Source organism: Eumetopias jubatus, unplaced genomic scaffold, assembly GCF_037043125.1.
Source record: "Eumetopias jubatus isolate StellerSeaLion01/CBP00866 unplaced genomic scaffold, mEumJub1_p1.0 scaffold_6, whole genome shotgun sequence".
Classification (NCBI taxonomy): Eukaryota; Metazoa; Chordata; class Mammalia; order Carnivora; family Otariidae; genus Eumetopias; species Eumetopias jubatus.
Window position 1 is genome coordinate 126,352,505 of NW_028274812.1, and position 23,442 is coordinate 126,375,946.

The following is a 23,442-nucleotide window of genomic DNA, read 5'->3' on the forward strand; positions in this document are numbered from 1 at the left end:
TTTAAAAATACCAATTAGATTATTGCTTAAGACACCAAGGACATTGTCATGACCCACCAAAGTCACCTGCCTCTTAATCATATTTTATGTCCCTCTTCCTGTTCTTTACATTCCAGCCCTGCCAGCTTTTTTCAGATTTTCAAAGATGGGCTCCTTATATATCTAGGCCCTTCCACAGGCTTTTACCCCAGGCTGGGACCACCTCCTCCATCCTCTTACCTAGCTATCTCACTAGTTTAGGTATAACCTAGTCAAAACCCAAAGATGCCACAGTAGCAATCAGCACATTAGTGCCATATCTTGCTTTCTAAGATGATTCTTTAGTAAAAGGAACCAGAGCTACATGGAGAAATGGCTGATTCTAGAACTGAGGCAGAAAATATACAAGATGAGGCTGGAACATCTTATAATGTCAGAAAGTAAGGAATTGGTCATGTACACATACTTACATACCCCAACCATGATTAGGGTATGTCAAAGGGGCACAGGAGCCAACTGAAAGAACTCCTACTGGCCAAAGCTTATGATTTGTAATCCTAAGTATAGAATAAATTTCCATGAGTCCATATGAATAGAAGTGATTGAATAAATTAACAAATTGACAAATCTCCTACACAGAATTCCAAATAATTTTTGTAGATACTCTGCCCTCAAGGAGGAGGAGGAAGATAGCTCCTCATTACTTAATGTGGGCTTTCCATTGTAACTCCCTCCCAAACAGTATAGAGTAGAAAGGGGGTGGGGGGAGAGCGACTTTACGTTGGAGAAATCTGCCAACCACTACTTTAGCCAGGCAATCAAGGTCAACATCAACAGTGGTAAGTCATGTTGATAGTACATACCTTTGATCTGAAGTGATGAGGAAGGCATTTTACCTCCATGGTCTTCCTCTCAAAAACATCTAACAAACATCAGACAAATCCCAGTTGAGGGTCACTCTACAAAATATTCAATCAGTACTTGTCAAAACTGTCAAGGTCATCAAAAACAAGGAAAATCTGAGAAACTGTCATAGCCAAGAGGAACCTAAGGAGATACAATCACTAAATGTAATAGAGTGTCCTGAATGAGATCCTGGAAGAGAAAAAAGACATCAGGTAAAAAGTATGGAAATCTGAATAAAGTAAGGACCTTGGTTAATAGTGATGTACCAGTATTAGCCTCATTAATTGTGACAAAGGTATCATACTAATGTAAGATATTAATAGCAGAGGAAACAGTGTGGGGTATATGGGAAATTTCTATACTATCTTTGCAATTTTTCTGTAAATCTAAATCATTTATTTTTTTAAAAGTTTACAAAAACAACAATGAAAAAAATCCCAAAATACTGAATGGAATATAGTATACTCTCTACCTTCCATAAATTATTCAAAAGTTTGCCAAGTACTGGCTTGAGTATAGAAATATTATTCTTAAGCTGGGGAGTAGATACATAGGCTTTTGTTGTATTCTCTTATGTCATTTGGAAGTTTAATACTTCATTTTTTAAAATGCTAAATTATAAAGCAATTACATGGAAGTTGAGATGTTGATTCTCCTATGATGGCTACTTAGATGCTTTTTTTTAAGGTATCAAATTATTTGAAAATAATTTTTCAAAGATCCTGCTTTGCTGGTATCCAAATATGTCTAGAGTAGCCAAGGGATGATGACTCTGTCTTTGGGGAAGCAGCAGACCAGGCTCATCTCCAGATCATATGTGCTCACAGTTTCCTGAAATTTTTCTTGATTTATAATTGAGACTTTTTACCTGACAATTTAATGTCTATCCATCCCAGTAGATTATTAGCTGCCTAAGAGCAGGGATGATTGTATATACCTTGGTTAGCAAGGGGCCTGGCACACAATAAGTGGTTGATAAATATTTATTGGGTGAATGAATGACTTTAACTTAATGGTTCAAAGCTCAGGCCCTAGAGTTACCTGGGCCTGAGTACAAATTTCAGTTTGCCCACTTATTAGGAATCAGGCCAATAATAGTGCCTATTCCCAAAAGTACATTACAAATGGACATGCTAGCTTAGGGTTCTTTGCAAATGAGCTATAATTTTTATTAGGTGTTTGTTGAATTAAAAAGGTTAACATTTGTAAAATGCTTATAACAGTTCCCAGCTTCTTGTTTGTGTTTATTTTTTTTTAAATGTTGCTGTTGACCAAATTAAACTGCATTCACTTTGTGCAATCTGTTAGCGATAGTCTTTGGAAATGCGTTCATAGTCTTTGGAAAGAAGATGCCTAAAATACATACTATAAATCCTCATTAGTTCCAAATATATTATTCTAGAATATGTGATAATTCAGAAAGGAACCTGGTCTGAACACCTTTGTAGTATTTATGGAGAAATAATTTGTACTACCAAAAAGGGATCATTAAACCATGTAATAAAATGGTTTTTTGGCAATACCATTCATATATGATTAGCAATCCAACCATGCAAGGGTCTGTTACCCATCTCCCAAATATTGGTTTTCAAAATTTTTGATCTGGATGAAAATGTAAGAAACATATTTTACATTATGATCCAGTATGTAATAATATGCATGTATACGTGTGTATGTGTATGCATGTGTTTATATATATACATTATATGTATATATATATAAATATGTGTGTATGTATAATGGAAACAATAGTCACTCTAGTCACCCTAGTAGGGTAATGAATGCATTCTGATTCTTTTTCCAAGTCCATTCCATTCTATCCATTCCATTTTGTCTCATTTAAAAAATGCTATTCAAGATCTCCTAAAATGATCTAAAGATCCGCTAATGGTTTGAAATCTGTAGCTTGATAAAAACAATAACAATAAAGAAACAAACAAAACTGTTCTAAACCACTGCTTCTCAAACTTTAGCATGCATCAAAATCACCTAGAGGACATATTAAACAGATTTCTGGGTGCCAGTAGGTGGGTGGTAGGTAGAGAATTTGTACTTCTAACAAATGGAGAGTGAGTCTGTTGCTACTGGTCTGGGGACTACAGTTTGAAAACCTTTGCACTACACAATACTAGTGATTAAAAAAAAACAAGCACCAATACATGGTTCCATATGCTTGTGTGGTCCCAGCTTTACTTTCTAGTTCATTTTGAATCTCTTATCTCTGCTTTAGATTCAACCCCCACCTCTTCTGGTCCTGGGCTAATTCTGGGTTCTACTGATTTTGATGGGCCCGGTGTTTCTATTTTCTTTGAGCCAGAATGTCCACACTCATCTCCTGCTTAGTGGCTCTCTCTTATTGATGATTTCTCTCCCTAGAAAAGGCCAGAAGGTAATGAGTTTACTGGGATGGTCTCACTTGAGTGACAAACATAATTATCCACCACAAGAATTCAAGGGACATTTACATTTGATGCTTTTTTGAAGAATCCAAAATGAATTAGTTACTGCCCTGGTAAAAAGTCGACCAGAATGTCATGCTAGTACCTCAAGGCTGTTTCCTCTCTATGACTTTTGGTTATTTTCTTTTTCCAGAAGGCAGGGTAATATATAACATTATAAATGAAAACTTTCTCAATCTTGATTGTTTCAATCAAAAGAAGGTAAAACAAATACATACTAGAAGGGTTCTTTTGGTAGAATCACCATTAGCTAAATAGAAAAAGGTACAGCAATGGGACGCCTGGGTGGCTCAGTCCAGTGTCTGCCTTTGGCTGGGGTAATGATCCGAGGGTCCTGGGATTGAGCCCAAGTCGGGCTCCCTCGTCAGGGAGCCTGCATCTCCTTCTCCCTCTGCCCTTCCACTCCACTTGTGCTCTCTCTCTCTTTCAAATAAATAAAATCTTAAAAGGGGGGGGGACAGCAATTAAACCCCAGATCTAGTTGAGAAAGAAAATAACCCTTAATTGTGAATTGATGTTTGGGCAATGGTGGAACTTTAGCCTAAGAAGAAATTGGTGGAATCAAATGTGAGGAAGTCTCAGGATTGATATCACTAGGGCAGAGATTAAATAAATGGTGGCATTGGGCCAGGAAACAACAGTGTGGCAGCTGGATTACATACCAGAGAGAATAATACCTGGGACCAAGATGGATGCGGAAGGGAGAATGGGGACATTGACTATTTGGCCAGGGGAGGAAACAGGAGCTGAAACCAGGAATCAGAGATTATTGGTTGTCCAGAAAAGAAAAAGGGCAATGGTATCCAATTTAAGTTTTGGGGGAAGGAAGAACTGGTTGGCTCCAAGTTCAGTAAGGGACCTAGCATCTGAATTCATCTTATGACTGGTTCTCTATGTTTCTCTTTTGCTTCGCGGGCTTGAAATTTCTTACTTACTTTTGAGTCGGTGATTGAATTAGGAATTTCCCCATGTTTTGTGGAGTGAATGTTCTATAATAAGAATGGTATTTAATTTCTCTTTGGCTACAGTGTGCACAAACATAGGTCACTTCATAAAAACCACAGTTAAATTTGGGGTTTTGGAGAAGGTAGCCAAGGTAGATTATGCTTTTGGGGTGCAAAATTAATGAAGGGAATCATTAGCAGCAGCTTTTCCACAGCCACCCAACCTGTCTTGGGCTGAGAGTAGTAGTAACTGCTACATTTGGGCTTCTTTTGTCTTTCCAGCCCCTCCCTCCACCCCCTCTTGGGCGCCTTGGAATTCAAATGTAGATGAAATGCAGATTCTTGGGAGAATGGAAGAAGTGGTTGGTTGGTTGAATGGGAAAAGAGGAGACCCTCCAATTTAAGATTAGTCATTGTCCGGCTGAGGTGGGAAATGGCTTCGACTCTGGATCTGAAGAGCCTTCGGTTAAGTGATGCTGATAATCTATTACCAATTGTTCAGATAAATTTGGAAAAGGAGTAAACTGCCTTATGTTGGTCTCCACCGCTGGCTCGAGTCAGGTAAGAGCTGAGGCTTATTGTCGTAGATGTGTATTTTAATCATGTGTGTATGTCATCTCACTTGTTGACCACATCTATAATCCTTAAGATTTATATATTTTACCAGTACATACTATTGTGCTGCATGTATTTTTGGTACAATGCAGATATCTTCCTTGATGTGTTTTGGGGATGTGATTTCACTTTTATTCTCAATTCACTGAGAACCTATTTTCACAGCACCCACACACGTGGTCATGGTAACTACTGTAAGATTCACTATTTCATGAAAGGTTGTATAAATTCAAAGACATTATATGGTCTTGGATATATTTACTTCTGTTATGAGCACCGATAAATGTTGATTATTTGAAAAAATGAAAGAAGAAAGCAAAATCTGCTTAAAAGTAAGACAGTTTGAACTAATTGAGGCAAAATAGATACATAAGGAAAATAGTATTCAATAAAGTGGTGGGTGTTTTCTGTGGAGGGCAGATGAGAAGGAACAAAATGGACAGTAGAAAACTTGCTCAAGTTCTCAGTCACTGATTTGGATATCTTAGTACTGGTCCCCTCCGCCAATGTTCTTAATTACGATGGAAAGCAACTAATTGTTGGAGGAGAGAGGTAGAGGGAGCTGAGTTTAGGAGAATGGCTTACTCTCACTTTGTTATGGAGGTGATCTCTACCCAGTGGTTATTCTTTTAATATTGATGACTAATCATAGCAGCATAAATAATCCAGGTCACCAGGATTAAAGTTCCCTGTAAACTGGCTTTTTGGAGTTACCTTTCTTAAATCTGTAATCCCCCCCCCTTTTTTCTCCACATTGACGGAAGTCACCTTAGCACTATGATTGTATATATACGCTAAATGCACTAGCTCCATATCTGAGTATGGTTGCTGTGGATGTCTTCCTGTCCTTGTTTCTTCTTCCCTTCTCCTGGGTAGCAGTGGTAGTATGGGAGACTTTAGAGACAATGTATTTAACATTACAGACCCTTAAGCACTTGGTGGAGCAACTTGAGAATGTTTAACAAATTTTGTTTGGATGGTGGCAGTAATTAGGGTGGTGGCCCTGAGAGAAGAAATGTTTATGTTTATATTTGTATCATCCCACTGCATATGGGTTTATATATGTGAGATGTGTCTGTTCATTTTGTATCGAGGATCCCTTTTTTATTTATATTTTCTTACACTTGTGTGACTTTTTAACGATCTCCTGCCAAGTACCTGGGCACTTGCGGTAGGTAGGTGAGCAAATTGCTTTGAGACTTCACAGATTATATTTAAAGTCCTAGTCCTCGCCTTCAGGGAGTTTACAACTTTCATTGATGAATTTGTGTGGCCAGAGAGACAACAATTAAATGCAGCAAATACTGGCAATGTTAAGCGAGAGGAAAACGGAGCAAATATTTGGAGGAGACAGAGAGAATTTGACTGGGCCATGAGGGAAAGGGGCAGAGCTTGAGAGGGTAGGCCATTAATTTGTGATTCTGTTATCAAAGCATTTGATAATGGAAATTGGATGTGTGGGTGTCAGACTTTGTTGTGAACATTGGAATTCCAACTCACTGAATAAAACTTATTTCGTATGTGGAGAATGGTGCTAGGGTTGGAGAGTCAAGTTTGCAGATCTGGGAGAAGGTCACAGTCTAGAAATGAGGGTGGGAGTGAAGAGTGGACGGAACAGTTAAAACACACTGAGATGAACCCTTCCCTGGGGCACACCTGAGGGCTTCAGGAGCCCCTGGAGAGGGAGTAACTGATTTTGCCCTGGAAGGCAGAAGGCTATGTTTTGAGGTGACGTCGGAGCTGGAGTTTAAGGTTGAAAGAGAGCATTCCGGGCCCAGGGAACTGCTGGTAGAGGCACCGGCGGGAAGAGAATGGTGACTCGACTTCAAGTGACTTAAGGGCAAGTGCTGTGCTTGTTCCCGGGAGTGGGGAGGGCAAGGAAACTCCGCGGAGTCTGTGAAAAGCCCTGTGGTTATTAAACTGTATGTTTGGGGCCCAATCGAATTGGGTTTTAAGAAGAAAATGTGGGAGGAGCGCGGTGAGTGGAAGGTCGGTTAGGAACCAGCGCTAGATAGAGCACCAGGAACGCAGTGGCAGCAGAGGACCCTTTGGGGAAAATGTAGGCTCTGGAGGTGGCTTCCAGGCGTAGGGAGTAGGAGAGAATGTGAAACGATGTCTCTGTAGTGTCCCGTGGAGAAGTTCGGGAGGACGGTTTGGAGTTGCCGGCTGTTTGGGGGAGTCAGGCCAGGAAGCCCCTTCCTCATTCAGCACGGACGGGGAAACGTCCAGTCTCCCGGCAGGTGTGCCCTGGGAGCTAGCCATGCGGGCCGTCCCCACTTTGCCCATCTCTCCTATGAAGTGGAGGAAGGGCCAGCCCATGGCTGTTCTGACCCAAGGGAGTGTCGTATCTGTTGTCCTCACCGTTCCCCCCCAAGGAGAACCACCATTGACAGCTTCGTTCCATTAGAACTCAGACCTCCCCGGAGCCCGGATTCTGGCCCCTCCTCCCAGCTCTCGGTCCGAGGAGGTGGACGCTCCAAGAGGAACACGGAGGCCTGGCGTGGGGGAAGCTGCGGGCAGAGTGGAGGCAGCCGCGCCCTCGCGCCGCCCTCGACTGCGCCGGGCTCCCGCCCCCGGCTCCCACCCCCGGCCTGCGGCCCAGCGAGCGTGCCCGGAGCGCTCCGGGCCACACGGAGGGGCGCGTGGTTCGGGCTCCGGGTCTTGGCGGCTGCCGCAGGGGAGGCGGGCACGTGTTAGGGCGGGGGGTTCCACCTGGCCACGCCGCCCGCCCCTGCGCGTTAGCTTGGCCCGGGACGGGCGTCCGCGGCTGGCGCACGGAAGCTGGAGCTCTGCGCTGTCCTGTAGGGAGTCTGCGCATTTGGCGGCTCAGCCGCTGCCGTCGGGGCGGTGGGCTTCAGACGCGAGGAGCTTGCTCCCACGGCCCCCTGCCCAACTTCGGGCCCGCCAGTGCCTGCCCCACTGAGCACCACCGCCGTCCGCCTCGACCTTCGAGGCAGCCCAGTCCCGCCCGGCCCAGGTCCCGGCACCCACGTCGAGGCTGGCCGGCCGGCAGCGCGGCCGCCGAGTCCGACCCCCCGGAGGGGACTCGTACAAGTCGGGGCCCCGCCCACCGCGCCCGCGGCCCCGCCCACGCCTCGCCTCGGCCCCGCCCACCGCTCCCTGGCTCCTCCCCTTCCTGCCGGCTCGCCCTAGGCGGCAGCCCGCCCGCCTCGGCCCGGAGCGGAGCCCACTGCTCCCCTCGGCCGCCCCGCCCCGCCTGCCTCCCCGCCCCTCCCGCGCGGGCGGTCCGAAAACCCGGAGCGCGGGAGCGCGGCTCCGCCGGGCCCGGGCGGCCGCACTGGGCATGCTCAGTAGCCGGGGCAGGTTTTTTGGTCGCAAGTAGGAAGCTTTTTGCACTACACCGGAGAGGGGGAGCCACGGAGCCAGCCGCGCTGCCGTGCACCGCCGCCGCGCCCGCCCCAGCCCGGCCCGGCCCCGCGGCGGGGCGCGATGAGCCCGAGCCCGAGCCGGCCCGCCGGGGAGTGAGCGCGGGGCGCGGAGGGCGCGTTGCGCAGCTGCTCCTGCGCACAACCCCGCCGCCGCCGCCGCCGGCCCGCACTGGCAGTGAGTGTGAGAGGCTCGTCCGTGCTGAGCTCCCGGCGCTGGGAGCGGGAGCAGGAAGCGCAGGCCACGCAGGGACCCAACTGAAACAAAGTGTCGGCCGCCCGGCGGCGGCGGCGCCTCGCCCCGACCCTGCCCCTCCCGCCCGCCCGCAACTCCGCCGCCCACCATGGCTTCCGAGGAGCTGTACGAGGTACCTCCCCTCCCCCTCCCGGACCCTCGGGCCGCCCCCGCCCGCCGCCCCGCGCCGCCCCGCGCCGCCCCTCCCCGGCCCGGCCGCGTCCAGCCCGACGGCCCGGCTCTGCCGCGGGCGCCCGCCTCGCCCCCTCCCCCTCCGCGGCCGCAGTTTGCTGGACGGGAAATGTGTGCGAGGGGAGCCCGAGCCACGCTGCTCCGAGGGGCCCGGCGGGCGGGGGGGCTCCCCGGAGTTGTCGGGCGCCTGGGGGGGCTCCGGCCGTGGGGAAGTAGCGCTGACACCAGTGACTTGCTCAGACTGAGCCCAAAGTGTTCTTGGCGAGGGCAATGGGTGTGAAGCCCCTGTTACAGCTTGGCGGGGTCTGTAGGCGGTGCGGGGGTGTTTTTCCTGTCCATTTAATAAAGCATTTTGGAGAGGGTTTTGCCTCCGGTTTGGGGAGTGGGGGGCCGAGAGGAAGAGTGCAACTGTCTTCGACTCTGTTGCTAGCCAAAGCGATGCATAATAACGCACCGAAAATGCTAAACGTTGACCACATGCTTTAATTAGGTTAGCATTGTGGCCAGAGCCAGGAAATTTAAATTTAACGCTGATACACCGTCATTCATTTGCGTCGCAGCGTTGCAAGTAAGAAGGGGCACAATCAGACCTATAAGTTATGAACGATAGGTTTGCCAGCTTCAGCTTCAAGTTTTGGAGTTATCTGTTTGGATCTTTAGACATATTTTGTATGCCTCGGTGTAACTTCTTGACGTATTTCAAAGTAGACTTCCTGGGAGTACAGAAGCTTGGAAGGCTTTCTGTTCTTTTGGATAAATGATTTTCTGTTTATATATATTTATAAATATATCTTCGGAAGAGACTTAAAGCTTCCGTATACTGTCTGGATTCACCTTTATGATGCGTTTAGGGACCTGGGTGTTTAGGGGCTTAAGTTAGCGTATGTAACAAGTAGAGCCCCATGGCCCTTGTCAACCCCTAATACGTACCAGGTGAACCTTCTGAGGTGTCATTATTGCATTTGGCATAGAATGGCACTCTCTTCCCGACAATGATAGCCTTCTAGCAACTTTTTGTTGCTTATTAAAAGCAAGTGTTTGCAGAAGTTCTCAGGAGGAGGCTGCCTTCTGCAGGAATAATGGTAAGATTGTTGCCTCCCCTTACATTGTATGTGGTCAATGTACCTTAGCTGGCACTGAAAACGTTCCGTTCTCCAGCCATTTTATACATTAGCTGTGCCCTAGTGTATTCAAGATACTATTTTCGGTCATTTGGCTATTTTAGTAAAGGGGAAAAAAATCTTGTCAAGAAGTTTCCCTTCTAGGAGGGAAAGTGGTGTGCATGGGGAAGGTCCATAAGCAGAGGCTAAGATAGATGCAGGTCTTCCAGGCTGACAAACAGTTGGAAAAGTACAGATGAGGGATTTTGGTTTCTACATTAGATTGTTCTTTGCTAGTTTAGGTTTGAGTATTCACTGTATTAATTTGTGTGATTATAAACACATAATCACTTAAGTCATTCCATTAGTGTTTGGGTGAGGGTAGCACCTTATACATCAGTTGTATCTAATGTGTGTAGAAGTGTTCCTGAAGACAGTACATTTACCACCAGTGCTTTATGAACTAAATTTAGTTCTTTATTCTTATCTTCAGGTTTTCTAGTCACTACTTTCCTGGCAGAATTCATGTATAAGTCACATTTTGTTGAAAATTTGTGTTCATTCAGCATGTTCATTGTCTTCTCTATGGTGATTCCATAAGGGGAGATAGGGAGGCCTAAGGTATGAGGATGGTTCATTGTCCTCAACATTTATTGGGGAAGAAATAAGTACATTGCAAAGAAATGATACTCGCGTACAATTGACCTTCGGATTCTGGGTTTTGTGTTAGTTTTGAAAAAAAGTGTTATAGAAGTATAGTTGAAGTGATAGTAAATGTTGTGATGGTATCCTTCAGGATAAGTTCTCTAACTTCTTGATCTTTACTTGTAGGCAACACTGACTTCACTATGACTATAGTACAATTGAAAGTTGATATTTGAAAGTTCTGCATAGTGGTTAAGAGCCTGGGTTTAGAGTCAGAAAACCTAGTTGTTGAATTCCAACCCTGTCACCTTGGGTAAATTACCTTGACAGCTTTAGTTTCCTCATCTGCAAAATTGGGATCAGTGCTTACCTCACAAAACCGTGAAGTTTAGATGAAAGAAAATGTAAATCATACTCCACAGTTCCCATAGTGAACACTCAGTAAGTGATGGTTATTGTTTTATTTTAACTGATCTAACATGCCTCCCTGAGGCCTGGTTTTGTTTCTAAAGATAGAGAATTGTATTGTTTTAATCGAGGCAATATTACTTGTGAGGCAGAAATGATATGCAATTGTAAATAAACACTACAGTCTAACAGGCTATTTGACAAGGCTGGGAAGAACACTAAGGTACATTAGTAATAAGGTCATGGACATTAGTTGCCTTGTTTTGTTTGGTTCTGCCTAAATTAAAACAGAAGTTTCATGTTTGGCCTCAAACTCTACAATTCTGTAGGGATATATTGACAAAGGAGGAAGTTCAAAGTCTTCTTGATGTAACCTGGTATAGTAAGAGCACAGGTTTGCAGTAGCTGTGTGAACTGGGGTGAATTATTTGATTGCAAAACTCTAGGTTTTGTCACCTAGAAGAAATGAGATCTCCAGTACTTAGCATGGTGCCTGGTATATGGTAATAGGTCCTCAGTAAATGTTTAAAGTGGTTATTGTAACTGTGTGAATAAAAAATAAGGGAACAAGATGGGGTGGAGAATAAGCCTTACAAAACTGGAAGAGTGTCTGTTGAAGATAGAATGGATTTACTAACTGTATCTCTAGCATCTGGGATTAGGAAAGACAGATTTTTTACTTACTCCTGCTGAGTACTTCACAACTTTCACAAAAAGATAAACATCGTATAGATCAGGGGTCCAGACTTTATGTAAAGGACCAGGCAGTTGATATTTTAGACCCTGCAGTCCATGCAGTCTTTGTTGCAACTACTCAGTTCTGCTGTTGTAGGGCAAAAGCAACCGTAGACAATACCTGAACGAATGAGTGCCATTTTCCAATAAAACTGCTTATGGACAGTAAAATTCAAATTTTATGTAATTTTTACATGTCATAATCTTGTTCCCCTCCCCAATCACTTAAAAATGTAAAAATCATTCTTAGCCAATGGGTTCCATAAAATCCACGGGCTGGATTTTGTTTTCTCACCTCTGCTTTAGATGACCAACTGCTCAGGGACTGAGGTTGAGGCATGTGGATTGTGGAGTAATGAAAGTCCTCCCAGCTCCAATCCCAGCTCTAGACTAGGTTCCACTCTTTCCTTTTGTATAATGAAGGTAATAGCTATGTGTCTTCAGAAACTCTCTCTCCTGAACTTCTCATCAGTAGGATGTGACGCTTATATGACCTTAGCATGTAAAAGCAATTTATAGTTGATAAAGTGCTATACCCAAGGGTTAAATGATTATATTATTCAAGGAAACATCTTTATGTTCTTCCATTCTGGTTGTTTTTTTTTTTTAAGATTTATTTATTTACTTACCTATTTGAGAGAGAGAGCATGAGCAGGGAGGAGAGGGAGAGGGAGAGGCAGACTCCGCTGATCAGGGAGACCGATGTGGGGCTCGATCCCAGGACCCTGGGATCATGACCTGAGCTGAAGGCAAATGCTTAACCGACTGAGCCACCCAGGCACCCTATCTTCCATTATTAATTAAAGAAAGAAAAAAAAAAAAACCTATCTAGCTCTCACACCTGAAACCAAGCGTATTTTCCTTTGATATTTGGGATTTCAAAGAATCAGGTAAATTGATTATATCACCAAAGAAAACTGAGATCAAAAGGACTTTACCTACTGGTCAAGTTACCACCATAAGACTTCATTCATGTGGGACTGAATAAGGAATCCACACTGTGGGAAAATGGAGATGCATTCTCCTTATATGTATATCTTAATAGTTCCTTCTTTCTCAGTGGATGTGGGGTTTTTCCCTTGAAAACTATTATAATAGCTAATTTAAATTTTAGTAAGATCTCAGTGATCTAGTCCTGGCCTTCTGAGAAATTTTTATCTAACACATGCATATTCCAGTCTATCAAAAATGGAAGTAAGTTTTTAAGAACGAAATTGTATTTGGCTTATTTAAAAAATGTCTTAAAGTTGATCAGTTTGGAAGGATAATCAGGATTTGGGGGAAAGGTAAGTCTTGAATTTTTCTTACTGCTTTGGGATATCATTGCTTCTGTCTCCTATGCACCACATGGATTTTATGCATTGACCAAAAGCACAGTTATAAATAAAATCTGCTTGTGTAATTCAAATGGAAGTCACAAAGATCAAGAGACCTTCTTCAGTGGATGTTGGTCAAGATAAACCCACATCTGTTGTGTGTGTGCTGGCTTTTAAAAAGATTGGCCAAGATAAGAAGAAGAAAAGAGAGTTGTTTGACTTCTGGAGTTGATTGTGGGGCAGTGAAGTCAAATGTGTATTTTGAAAATTAACATCTTGAATGTGAATTGCTGAGGATATTATTTATTTGCCTAAACAGTGTGGCGACATCCCACGTGCTTAACCTCTGAATTTGCTTTCAATTCCTGTGTACTAGAGTAAGTGTTTTTCTGTTCTTGCTATAATATCTAAGAATCATTAAATTTTTTTCATGCTCTGTAATAATTTGTAATCAAAGATATTTTCATGGTGTATAGGAAATACTTTATTTGCACTGTTCTGATTCACAGTTTTGAATATCTGTGATGCACAAAGCCAGTATGAGTCAAATTTTTGTGAATAAGTAGTTTTTATATTGTGTGTGTGTTTCTAGGTGCAACAGCATCATCTGGGGTCCTTTTAAAATACAGATTCTTGGGCCCAAACCATGAGAGTGTAGTTTTCAATGTTTGGGTGGAGACCAGAATCTATATTTCCAAAAAGCTGCCTTATGGAATGCAGGTGGATGTAGGAGCCTTTCGATTGCAATGGTCTGTGTTTCTGACACTGAGGCTACACTACACATTGAGGTGGGGAGGGGTTGGGATCTTCCTTTGCAGAAGAACTCCAGGTGGACCAGACGAGTCCTTTTTGCAGGCTCTTTGTTGCTGGTTGTTAACTGAGTCATTCCACGAAGGGAGTATTAAAAACACTAGGTAGCTAGCTAAGGGTGCTTTAATGTCTATTTTGTGTCTTCATTGTATGACATACTTGTCCATCAGGTTGTAAGATTGATGCTTACAATCTTTAAAACTAGGAATTTTTTTCTCGTTATTTTCCAAAGTTCATGTATTGCAGTAATTGCATAATTGTTGAATTACACTTCAATAAAAGAGTGAATTATAGGACTGACTCTCCATTCTTGACCTCTTCCCTCCAGAATTCCCCCTCCTCCCCCAGACGTTATGCCTTGTGCTGTTCCTTTTACACTTGGTTCCTCCTCTGCATATGTGGTTTCAACTCTTGGATAGGAGAACTTCTAACTTTACTAACTTTCCCACACAAACTTAATTCTCTTTAGCCTTTTAAGCTGTGCAAGGCCTTGGGGATCTGTGTTCTCTGGGAGTCTGGGAAAAGTCTTTCCCATTTGTATGAAAACTTGTACAAGTCTGTGAGCGTTTTTCTGAGGGAGAGGATCAGTAGCTTGCTTCTGTTTCTCAAAGGGATCTGTGGCCCAAAACAAGTATTAAAATTGTTCTTGAGATCTTTGAGCTAAGATTTCACTTTGACTGCCCTTCATTGACTGTTCTGACATTTTTTGCCAAACTCAGCTCGGCCTTAGCCAGAGTCCACAGTAAAATCTTATCAAAACTTCACTGATTGGATTTGGAAGTTGTACACTATTTCTTTAAGTGGCTGTTCTCGAGAAATTTTACATCCATGAAGTCTAAAGTTAATCCAAAGGGGAGTGGGAGGTACAGGCTTCAAGTTATGGAATGAATGAGTTACAGGTCTGAAAGATACAGCATAGAGAATATAGTCAATGGTATTGTAATAGCGTTATATGGTGAAGATGGTAGGTACACTTAGGGTGAGCATAGCATAATGTATTCACTTGCCCAGTCACTATATTGTACACCTGAAACTAATGTCACATTGTGTGTTGACTGTATTTCAGTTAAAAAGGAAGTTAAGCAGTATTTTAGCTTCACTTCTGACAGTATAAAGACTTTAGAATCCTTTAACTCTGATCCCATCCCCCCCAAGTTTATTTACATGCTGTTATTTTCCAGTGTTTATTTGTGTCTATGGAAAAAACCTTAACAATAGGACATTATTATTGTATACAGACAATATTTGTTTAGATTTACTTATATCTTTACCAGTTTCTTTGATCATCAGAACATCTGGGATTCCTTTCTTGGGTATATCCTTTATAGATTTCTTTAGTGAAGTATTATTGGTGGAAATGTCTATTTTTTTTTATTGTGCGGACATGTCTCTATTTTGCCTTCATTTCAGGACAATAGAATTGATTCCAAATAAAACCAGTTAATTGGTTAATTTCTTTAAGCATTTTGAAGATACTTTTCCATTGTGTTCTGGCTTTCCCATTGTGGTGGAGGAGGTTGTTGTCAGTCTAGGTGTAGTTACCTTACAAGAAATCTGTCTTCTGTCTCTGGTTGCTTTTGAGATCCTGTCTTTGACTTTGGTGTTCTCTAGTTTTATTATAGTGTATCTCTGTGAGACTTTCTGTTGGTAAGGTTTATATACGTTGTGCTTCTTTGGGCAATTTGTGCCTTATTGGTGCTCAAAGTGTTGTCCATTTTATCATAAAATACTGCTGTTCTTCTATACACTTCTGGAATTTCACCAAGTGGTTATTTATAAGGTCTTCTCATTTTCTCCTCCCTATCAAGGGGTAAGAACCCTCTCATTTCCATCTTTTTGTTTTAGCTTTGTTTGCATTCTGGGTTTTTCCTTGGATCTGACTTCTAGTTCACTGATGAAGTGTGCCTAATCTGCTATTTAACCCACCCATTGAGTTTTTAATTTCAACAATTATATTTTTTACTTCTACATTATCTGGGGCTCCCCTACCCCAAGTCTGTAGCTTGCTTTCTTAGTCTTTGGTATTTGTCTACTTTTATGATTGAATCATTCTTTATGGTTGGGTTGGAGAGAGTTACGGGGCATTTAGATATTTTCCTTGCTTCTTGCAAGCTCAATAAAGCATTAAGAAATACACTTTATTGAAGATCTAGTTATTTTTGTAGTGAGAATGCCCTTTTGGAATCTTGTTAGCTTTTTTGCCAGAATTGGAAGAAACCTTATTGCTTTTGAATATGTGGTGTCATGCATGGGGATAGAAGGCTAGAGCCAACACTTGAGATTTACCTAGAGATACTGAAAATGCAAATAAATTATAAACTAGATTTCAACAGGACTGATTATGAAAATGGATATGATAGTTACAGAACTAATGATTCTAAGGCAAAATGTTCAACATCTTTGTTTTGTCAGCCTTGATATATAAGCATGTTTTTTCTAACTTTTTTTAATCTGAGGTTGGCCTGTTCATGTGGTCTGAGATACTAAAGCCATAGTTGTCGCCTTAATTTGTCCATACCTGCACGGCCCATCCCTTCCTACCTTTGTGTTGCCATTTTTCCAATAGGTGGATCACCCAGCTCGCTAGCTTCTGTGTCTGTCCTCATTCAGGACCTCATTAGAGTTCACAACTAGCAGGAATCATCCCCTCCAAACTCTGTGTGAATAATGTACTTTTTTCTTTTGCACTATTGACTTACTAATTTGCACTTTAAGTGTTACTTTCTCTAGGTATTAAATAATATCATAGGTATTTTTTTCCAGGAATGGTTGGCTATTTGTTGTTTTGTTGCAGTACTTAATCTGAGGACCTGAATGTGACTGGAGTTCTATTGTTTGAAATTATTCCATATATGTGAGAATTGTGCATTTTGTTTGGAAAAAACTCTACATGGTGTTTTGGAGGAAAATAATGTTCGTCATAGTATTTGTGTTTAGCTGTTGGTGAAAAGTGTTGGGGGGAGATGTCCAAAAATACTCTCCAGTTGGAGAAGTTAACCACAATATATTTAGGAAATGCCTTTGTATTTTGTCTTATTTTCGTTTATAATGGACTGCAATGTGAAGTTTTTAAGAGGTTGATATTTTCTTAGTGTTTGTTGATAAAGCCCAACAATGTTGATGTGCAGGTAATGAATATCTCTGGTTACAATATACCCATTTTTCATCAGTAGTGTGTTTAGGATTAGTATGTTTAGGATTTTAGGGCATCATAGAGTTGCATACAGAAGCATTTCTTATTTTAACATGTAACTAATTTGGGTGCCTCAGTTCTTTAGAATGCAAGCACCAGGACGAAATAAAAGTCTTCTTGGCTTGTAGAATGGGGTCACACCCCTTAGACATTGAACAGCTCTGGGTCTCTCTTGGAGACTGTTTTCCTTTATTTTAGGCATGATATGCTTGGACTTCACCAACTTCCTTATCATGTTAGGAACAGATACGTGGTAAGAGAAGCAGAGCTGTCAAAGGCCTGTGGGTTGACAGTAATAAAATTGCTTGTGAGATGAGCTGGTGATGGCACCTCCGGGTCATGGAAAGCAGGGGCTCCTGAGCCCCACAGAGTATGTGAAAGGCATGCTTATGAAAAAAAAAAGGCATATGTTGAAAAGAGCTGTCAAAAATGATTTTTTAAAAAGTTTTGGCATGTAAGTAACAAAATTCAATTTACTTTAATGGCAATTTTTTTCCCAAAGATTCCACCCAACTATTCCTAACAACAGAAGCAAGAGATCAGACAGCCTCATAAGAGTTGGAGGTGGAAGTTGGGGATTGAATGGCCTGCTGTAGTCCTGGCCTGTCTTCAGATTTTCACGTTACCTAAACCTTTGTGAAGTTAACAGTGTCTGCCATAGAAAATTTTTTGGTTTGATATTAAATGTCTTAAACGTATCTACCAGTACATACTTCTCCATAAAACTTTGGGTCAGGTTGATGTTTTGGGAAGATGAGTTAGTGTTCTCATACAACTCTTGATCTCCCGCTGGGCATGTGCATCCAGTGCAGGGTGGGGGCTTGCTGTGTTATCTTCCATGATGACGCTAGATAAAAGAATTATTTCTGTTGGAATGGGGGCCTGTCTGGCTGTAGAACTCTTCCCTACCCATGGGCTAGGCCAATACCCCCTTAGTAAACTTCCTGTCTTTCATCTCCTCTTTCCCTCTTGAATGTTCTTGTCTGCATGGCCAGCTCTGGTGCCTTCATCATTTTCATCCCTCTGCCACATCCCCTTTGAGTTGAGGCTTCGTTTGTTTTGACTCTTGACCCCAGCCTCCATACTTGCTTGTTGCCTTGGTAAAGCTCTGGCCCAGGAAGCAGTAGTCTGGCTGCTCACTTTTTCTTACTTCGCTTTTTGTGCGTGCAATCCAGAGGGAAATCCTCTGTCCGTCTTACCTCAGACATCTCTGGTGGAGGTTAGCCACCTCTCCACCCCTTGGCCAGCAAACAGGTCCCCTGTCTTAATCCTCTAACTTCTCTCTTGTATGCAGATGAGCTTTTGAGTTTAAAGCAAGAGGTTAATGATTATTTTATTATCATTTTTTTAAAGATTTTTTATTTATCTATTTGATAAACACAGCGAGAGAGGGAACAGTGGGAGAGGGAGAAGCAGGCTTCCCACAGAGCAGGGAGCCCGATGTGGGGCTCGATCCCAGGACCCTGGGATCATGACCTGAGCCGAAGGCAGACACTTAACAACTGAGCCACCGAGGTGCCCCATTTTATTATCATTTCTAAGGATGGAGAGAGAGTGAATATGGCAGAGGGTGCCAACTAGAATATGATTTGTGGCAGTCTTCCCTCAGAGTGTAGATGTGACAAAAATTTTCTCCAGAATTATTTTATATGCCATCATTCAACACCACTAGCTTCAGCTCATAAATGAGATTTTTGAGAATGTCTTGATTAAATTGATGGATACATATCTAAAAATGTATTCCTAGGGGGGACAATCCTAAGTAACTGTAGGTTGGGACTGCTTAAAAATGATGAAGTTGCAATGATTATGTAGAATGAGTTTAAAAGATTGTGGAATGAGGGGCGCCTGTCTGGCTCAGCCGGAGGGGCATTCAACTCTTGATCTCTCGGGGTTGTGAGTTCGAGCCCCACGTTGGGTGTAAAGATTACTTAAGTAAATAAGTATTTAAAATAAATACAAGATTGTGGAATGAGATCTTATCAAGATGTGTGGGTCCACCTTGGCAGGAGGGAGTTAATGTGTTAAGACCAGACACGTTCAGTTTTCCCGGGAACCTGATAAAACCAACAGAAAAGAGATTGTGGTCACGAGTGGACAGCTTTACAGCAATGCTGCACCCCTGCCTTTGTCAGAAGATGGCCTGGGAGAGAAAAAGACCAAAACCAGGAAGTGGAGGGTCAGGTGGAGAAAGGATTGTTCTAAAATCCAAGTCCCTTATATGCATAATCCCACTGGAAGGAAGGCTAAAACCTCGAAGTCTTTGTTTTGGCTGATTTCTGTTGCAGTAGAGGGACATGCCTTAGAAGTTGGTAGCCTTTTGTTTTGTTTGTTTTTAAGATTTTATTTATTTATTTGACAGAGAGAGAGATAGCGAGAGCAGGAACACAAGCAGGGGGAGTGGGAGAGGGAGAAGCAGGCTTCCTGCTGAGCAGGGAGCCCGATGTAGGACTCGATCCCAGAACCCTGGGATCATGACCTGAGCTGAAGGCAAATGCTTAGCGACTCAGCCACCCAGACACCCTGAAGTTGGTAAGCTTTTAAAAAGCCTTACCTATCGTGGAACAGGTCTCCCCTTGAGGAAGAGTGTTCCCTTAGAGCTTGAGAAGGAAACATTGGAACAAGTAAGGACATTGATGTGACCAACGCTTTGAGAACTTCAGTTTTTCCTTCGAGGCAATAGGCAGCTGAGCCCCTCACTCTCCTGGGTGATTGGGGTGGGAACTAAAAGTAAGGTGGAAATTTCCATCCTTCATGTGCTTTTTCACCACTTCCACCACTCAGAAACGTGACCCCCCATTTCTCCAGGGCCCTTCTACCATACAAACAGGAGCTCCCTTCCTGCGCCCACCTGTTAGGGCCACTAGTTAGTTCCAGTCTGGTTCCATCCCCCCTCCAGGCATCTCTCTGAATCCCTGTGGACAGGAACTCTAGTGGGTCAAACTGTAATACCTACTAGCTACAGAGAAGGAGTGGCTTAAGACCCCTGTGCAGTGATTTCTCAGCTTTTGCGGGGGGAGGTGTATGTCAGAAGCTCCTGTCACTGAGCATGGTTGTAGGATAAATTAATGATCCAAGATTTGTTTCCAGATTAGTTTTTCTTTTGTTTCTTTAGCTCTCTTGCATTTTTGGCCTTTTCTAACTCTGGGTCAAGGGCAATGAGACTGAGAGTTGCTATCTTTACCACCTGCCCACTCTGTCCTTCTCATCCAACCCCTGTTGGAGAGCCCTACCCAGCTGCACTCCATGTAATATGGAATCGAACTATTCAGAAAAGTTTAGTTTCCTGTTCTTAATGAAAAAGCCAAGTGAACATAGAATCCTTCTATCTTTCTAAAACAGTAAACTTTCAAACTAAATTCAGCTACTCTTTGCTTGCCCCTCCCCCCCACTTTTCCCTGTGGTTTGTTTGAAAATGGATTTCTCACTCCTGCTGTATACATCATTATCGATTTAGGACATGCCATCCAGTCAGGTTTTTGCTTATGTATCATATATAAAGCATCAATAAAGCCAAAAGAGCAACAAACAGAAAGATGTCTTCACCCTCCTTATCTGTTTTGGATCTATGTTAGCAAAAAACTAGTAAACATCCTTAAATGATTTGTTTGTTAGAAGTGGCATTTGAAAGATTTCTTAAAGAAAGTTTACAAATGATACTCATGAAATCTTTTAAATAGGAAGATAAATTAAAAAATCTTCTACCTAATAAATTTTAATGAGCATTTGATAGTGTGACTCAATACTGTATTTAAGTATGCGTAGGTGACCTTTTGTATTAGCATGCTATATAAAAACTTCTCCGAGTTCAGGAGGCATTACCTCTGTGGTTTAGGGTTTACTTTAAGTTGTGGGAGATGTTATTGTCCTATAAGACATACAGCTGCATCTTAACCAAGAGAAACCCACTCATTTTCCTTGCTATGAGGACTAAAATTATAAGGTTTCTTAAACTCTTTATAGTATAAGTTAACAGATGATGGAAGCTCCATTGTAAAAGATAGACAGGATCCTGTTCAATATTTTAATCTGCCTTTTCTTCCATGGTCACCATACTTGAGATCATTAAGCAGAACATAGAGCAGATGTGACTTAAAGCAATGACATTTTCTGATAGTTTGTGGAAGCCGAACAGGAAAGCTCAACTAATTACCTGTAATTTCAAAGGCAGCCAATAGGCTTCCTGTGCCCAGCTGCTTGAAAATCTCCTGTATGGGCCTAAAAAATGAGGGGCTAATTATAGGGTAGAAAATGAATAAGCTTTGCATGAGATTAAATAAATTTGCGAGGAGAATGAACCTACTGCTCTATCATGGATAGTGATTTTTGAGTGTCATCAAAGATTTCAAGTTAAACACGTATTTATAATGAAGCATAAAACATTGATGAAAACAGAAAAGATCAGAGATTCCATTTGTCCAATATTTTTGTCCACAAAAAATAAGCAGGTGTTCACTTTGGAAGAGAATTTGAAAGTTTCTTCAAAGATGAATGTAAACGATGATTTGACGTTTGCTATGATGCTTTTTAAAGAAAGAGAACAAAGTAAAGGGTTTGGAGACTACATTAAAGAAGACATGTCCAATATAAACTTTAAAAGACTCATGCACACTGGAAAGCAGTAACATTCTCAGAAACAAGAAAGGAACAATGTCAAATAAATGTGATTTTTGTCACCAATAGCACCGTTCATTGTATAACTGATTCCATAGGGATCCACATAGATTTAATATGTGGAAATTAGAAAGTTTGAGAATCATGAGATGCAGAGGGAACAAACCTGAGGCCTGAGTGATGGGTTTCTTTATTAGGATGCTTCATATTGTTTGTGGGCAGCCACTTTTGATTTACAACATATCATCAGCATAACTCACTAGACTTATAGTTCTGAATTATGTTAGTTCATTCCAAGATTCATTTCTCCCTTAGGGAGTAAAGAATTGGCGCCATGAAGGATATTCAAAAGACTGTGTCTGAGGGCAGTCGTAGACAGAAAGTTCTGGGAATGTTTTGTGTTAACTGCCTCTTTGAAATAAGAGTGTGGCCTCTTAAAGTCAGTACTTGAACCAGCTGACATCCGCTTGGCAGACAGGTCCTTTGAATTTCATAGTGTCAGAAATTACATGGTCTCCTCACCTTAACTTGTGGTTTGTGTGTGAAGGCCCTACGTATGTTTACTGAGAAAAGAAGAGGGAAGTCTAAGAGGGAAAGAAAAGTTACTCTTTGCTCTACCACCCTAATCAGCTACCACCCTAATCAGGACCACCATTTTGGACATCTATATGCATAAGTACAGTTAGAAGAATGGGTGTATACAGAGAACAGTTACTTCATAAAAATAGAATTCTATACATGCTTTTCAGTAGAAGAAAGGAATATGAAGGAATTGTAGAATTTTATATAAACACCTTTTTTCCCCATTTGTCCATTTTTCTTTTGCCTTTTTCTTACTGATTTGTTGGAGTTCTTTGTAATGGATGCTATCTTTGTTACATATCTTGAGGACATTTTCTCATCTGTGATGTGTCTTCATTTAAAAAATTTTGAGTCTGTAACAAAGTTACGTATTAACTAAGCTTTACATTTTAAAGTAGACATTTATTTTCCCCATTTTGTTTCTTATTGAAGACATCCTTCTTTCCCCGGGTTCATTATCTTCTATCTTCATCTAAGAGTTTGTTACTTACAGGGTGAACATCCACCTGCTTTTCTGTATGATATGAAGTTGGGATCTGATTTCTTTTTTTAAAAAAATTTATTTATTTGACAGAGAGAGACACAGTGAGAGAGGGAACACAAGCAGGGGGAGTGGGAGAAGGAGAATCAGGCTTCCCACCGAGCAGGGAGCCCAACGCGGGGCTCGAACCCAGGATGCCAGGATCATGACCTGAGCCAATGGGATCTGATTTCTTTTTAAAATGTGGGTAACCTATTGTCACCATTTATTAAATAGTCCATCCCTCCCCCACTAGTTTGCCACCTCTGCCATAATGTAAAGCTTTCATTTACGTGTGGGTTAGTTTTTTCTGCTCAGTTGGTATTTGGCTTTTTTTGATCACACCACGCTGCCATAATTAGTATGGGCTTATAATACGTCTTGGAAACTTGCCCTACCAAATATCTTTATCTTGTTCTGTTTTTCTAAAAAATGTCTTAGCTCTTCTTGGTGGCACACTCTTCCACTTAAACATTGGAATCGTCACGTTGAATTACACAAGAAGCCACGTTGGGGTTGGGGTTGATGCTGCAGTGGACCTAACAGATACAGTCCCTGCCCCAAGGACCTTATATTCTAGTGGTGGCAGCGGACCGATTAGGGTACTGCTGGTGGCTTGGGGTGTGTGTTATTTTTATGTAAATTGTTAGAGAAAAGCCTCATTGATAAGGTGACACTTGGGACTTGAAAGCAAAGGAATTCCCCCCTGAGGTCGGCATGTGCTTAGTAAGTTTGAGCAGCAACCTGGAGGCCAGTGTGTCTGAAGACGGAGGGAGAGACTGGTAGATGAAGTCAGGGTGGTA

The 23,442-nt window shown here is 42.2% G+C and overlaps 1 protein-coding gene across 2 annotated transcripts in view; it reads left to right on the forward strand.

Moving 5' to 3' along the window:
- Nucleotides 1-8,327: 8,327 nt before the first annotated feature.
- The window catches only part of CDYL (chromodomain Y like), a 171,456-nt gene continuing 156,341 nt past the window's right edge, over nucleotides 8,328-23,442 (forward strand). The window contains exon 1 of one of the 2 annotated variants that reach the window (XM_028122876.2): nucleotides 8,328-8,657. In XM_028122876.2, coding sequence (XP_027978677.1) covers nucleotides 8,634-8,657 — 24 coding nt within the window. In that variant the 5' untranslated portion in view covers nucleotides 8,328-8,633. The remainder of the gene's footprint in view (nucleotides 8,658-23,442) is intronic. The other variant, XM_028122875.2, reaches the window with a different exon arrangement.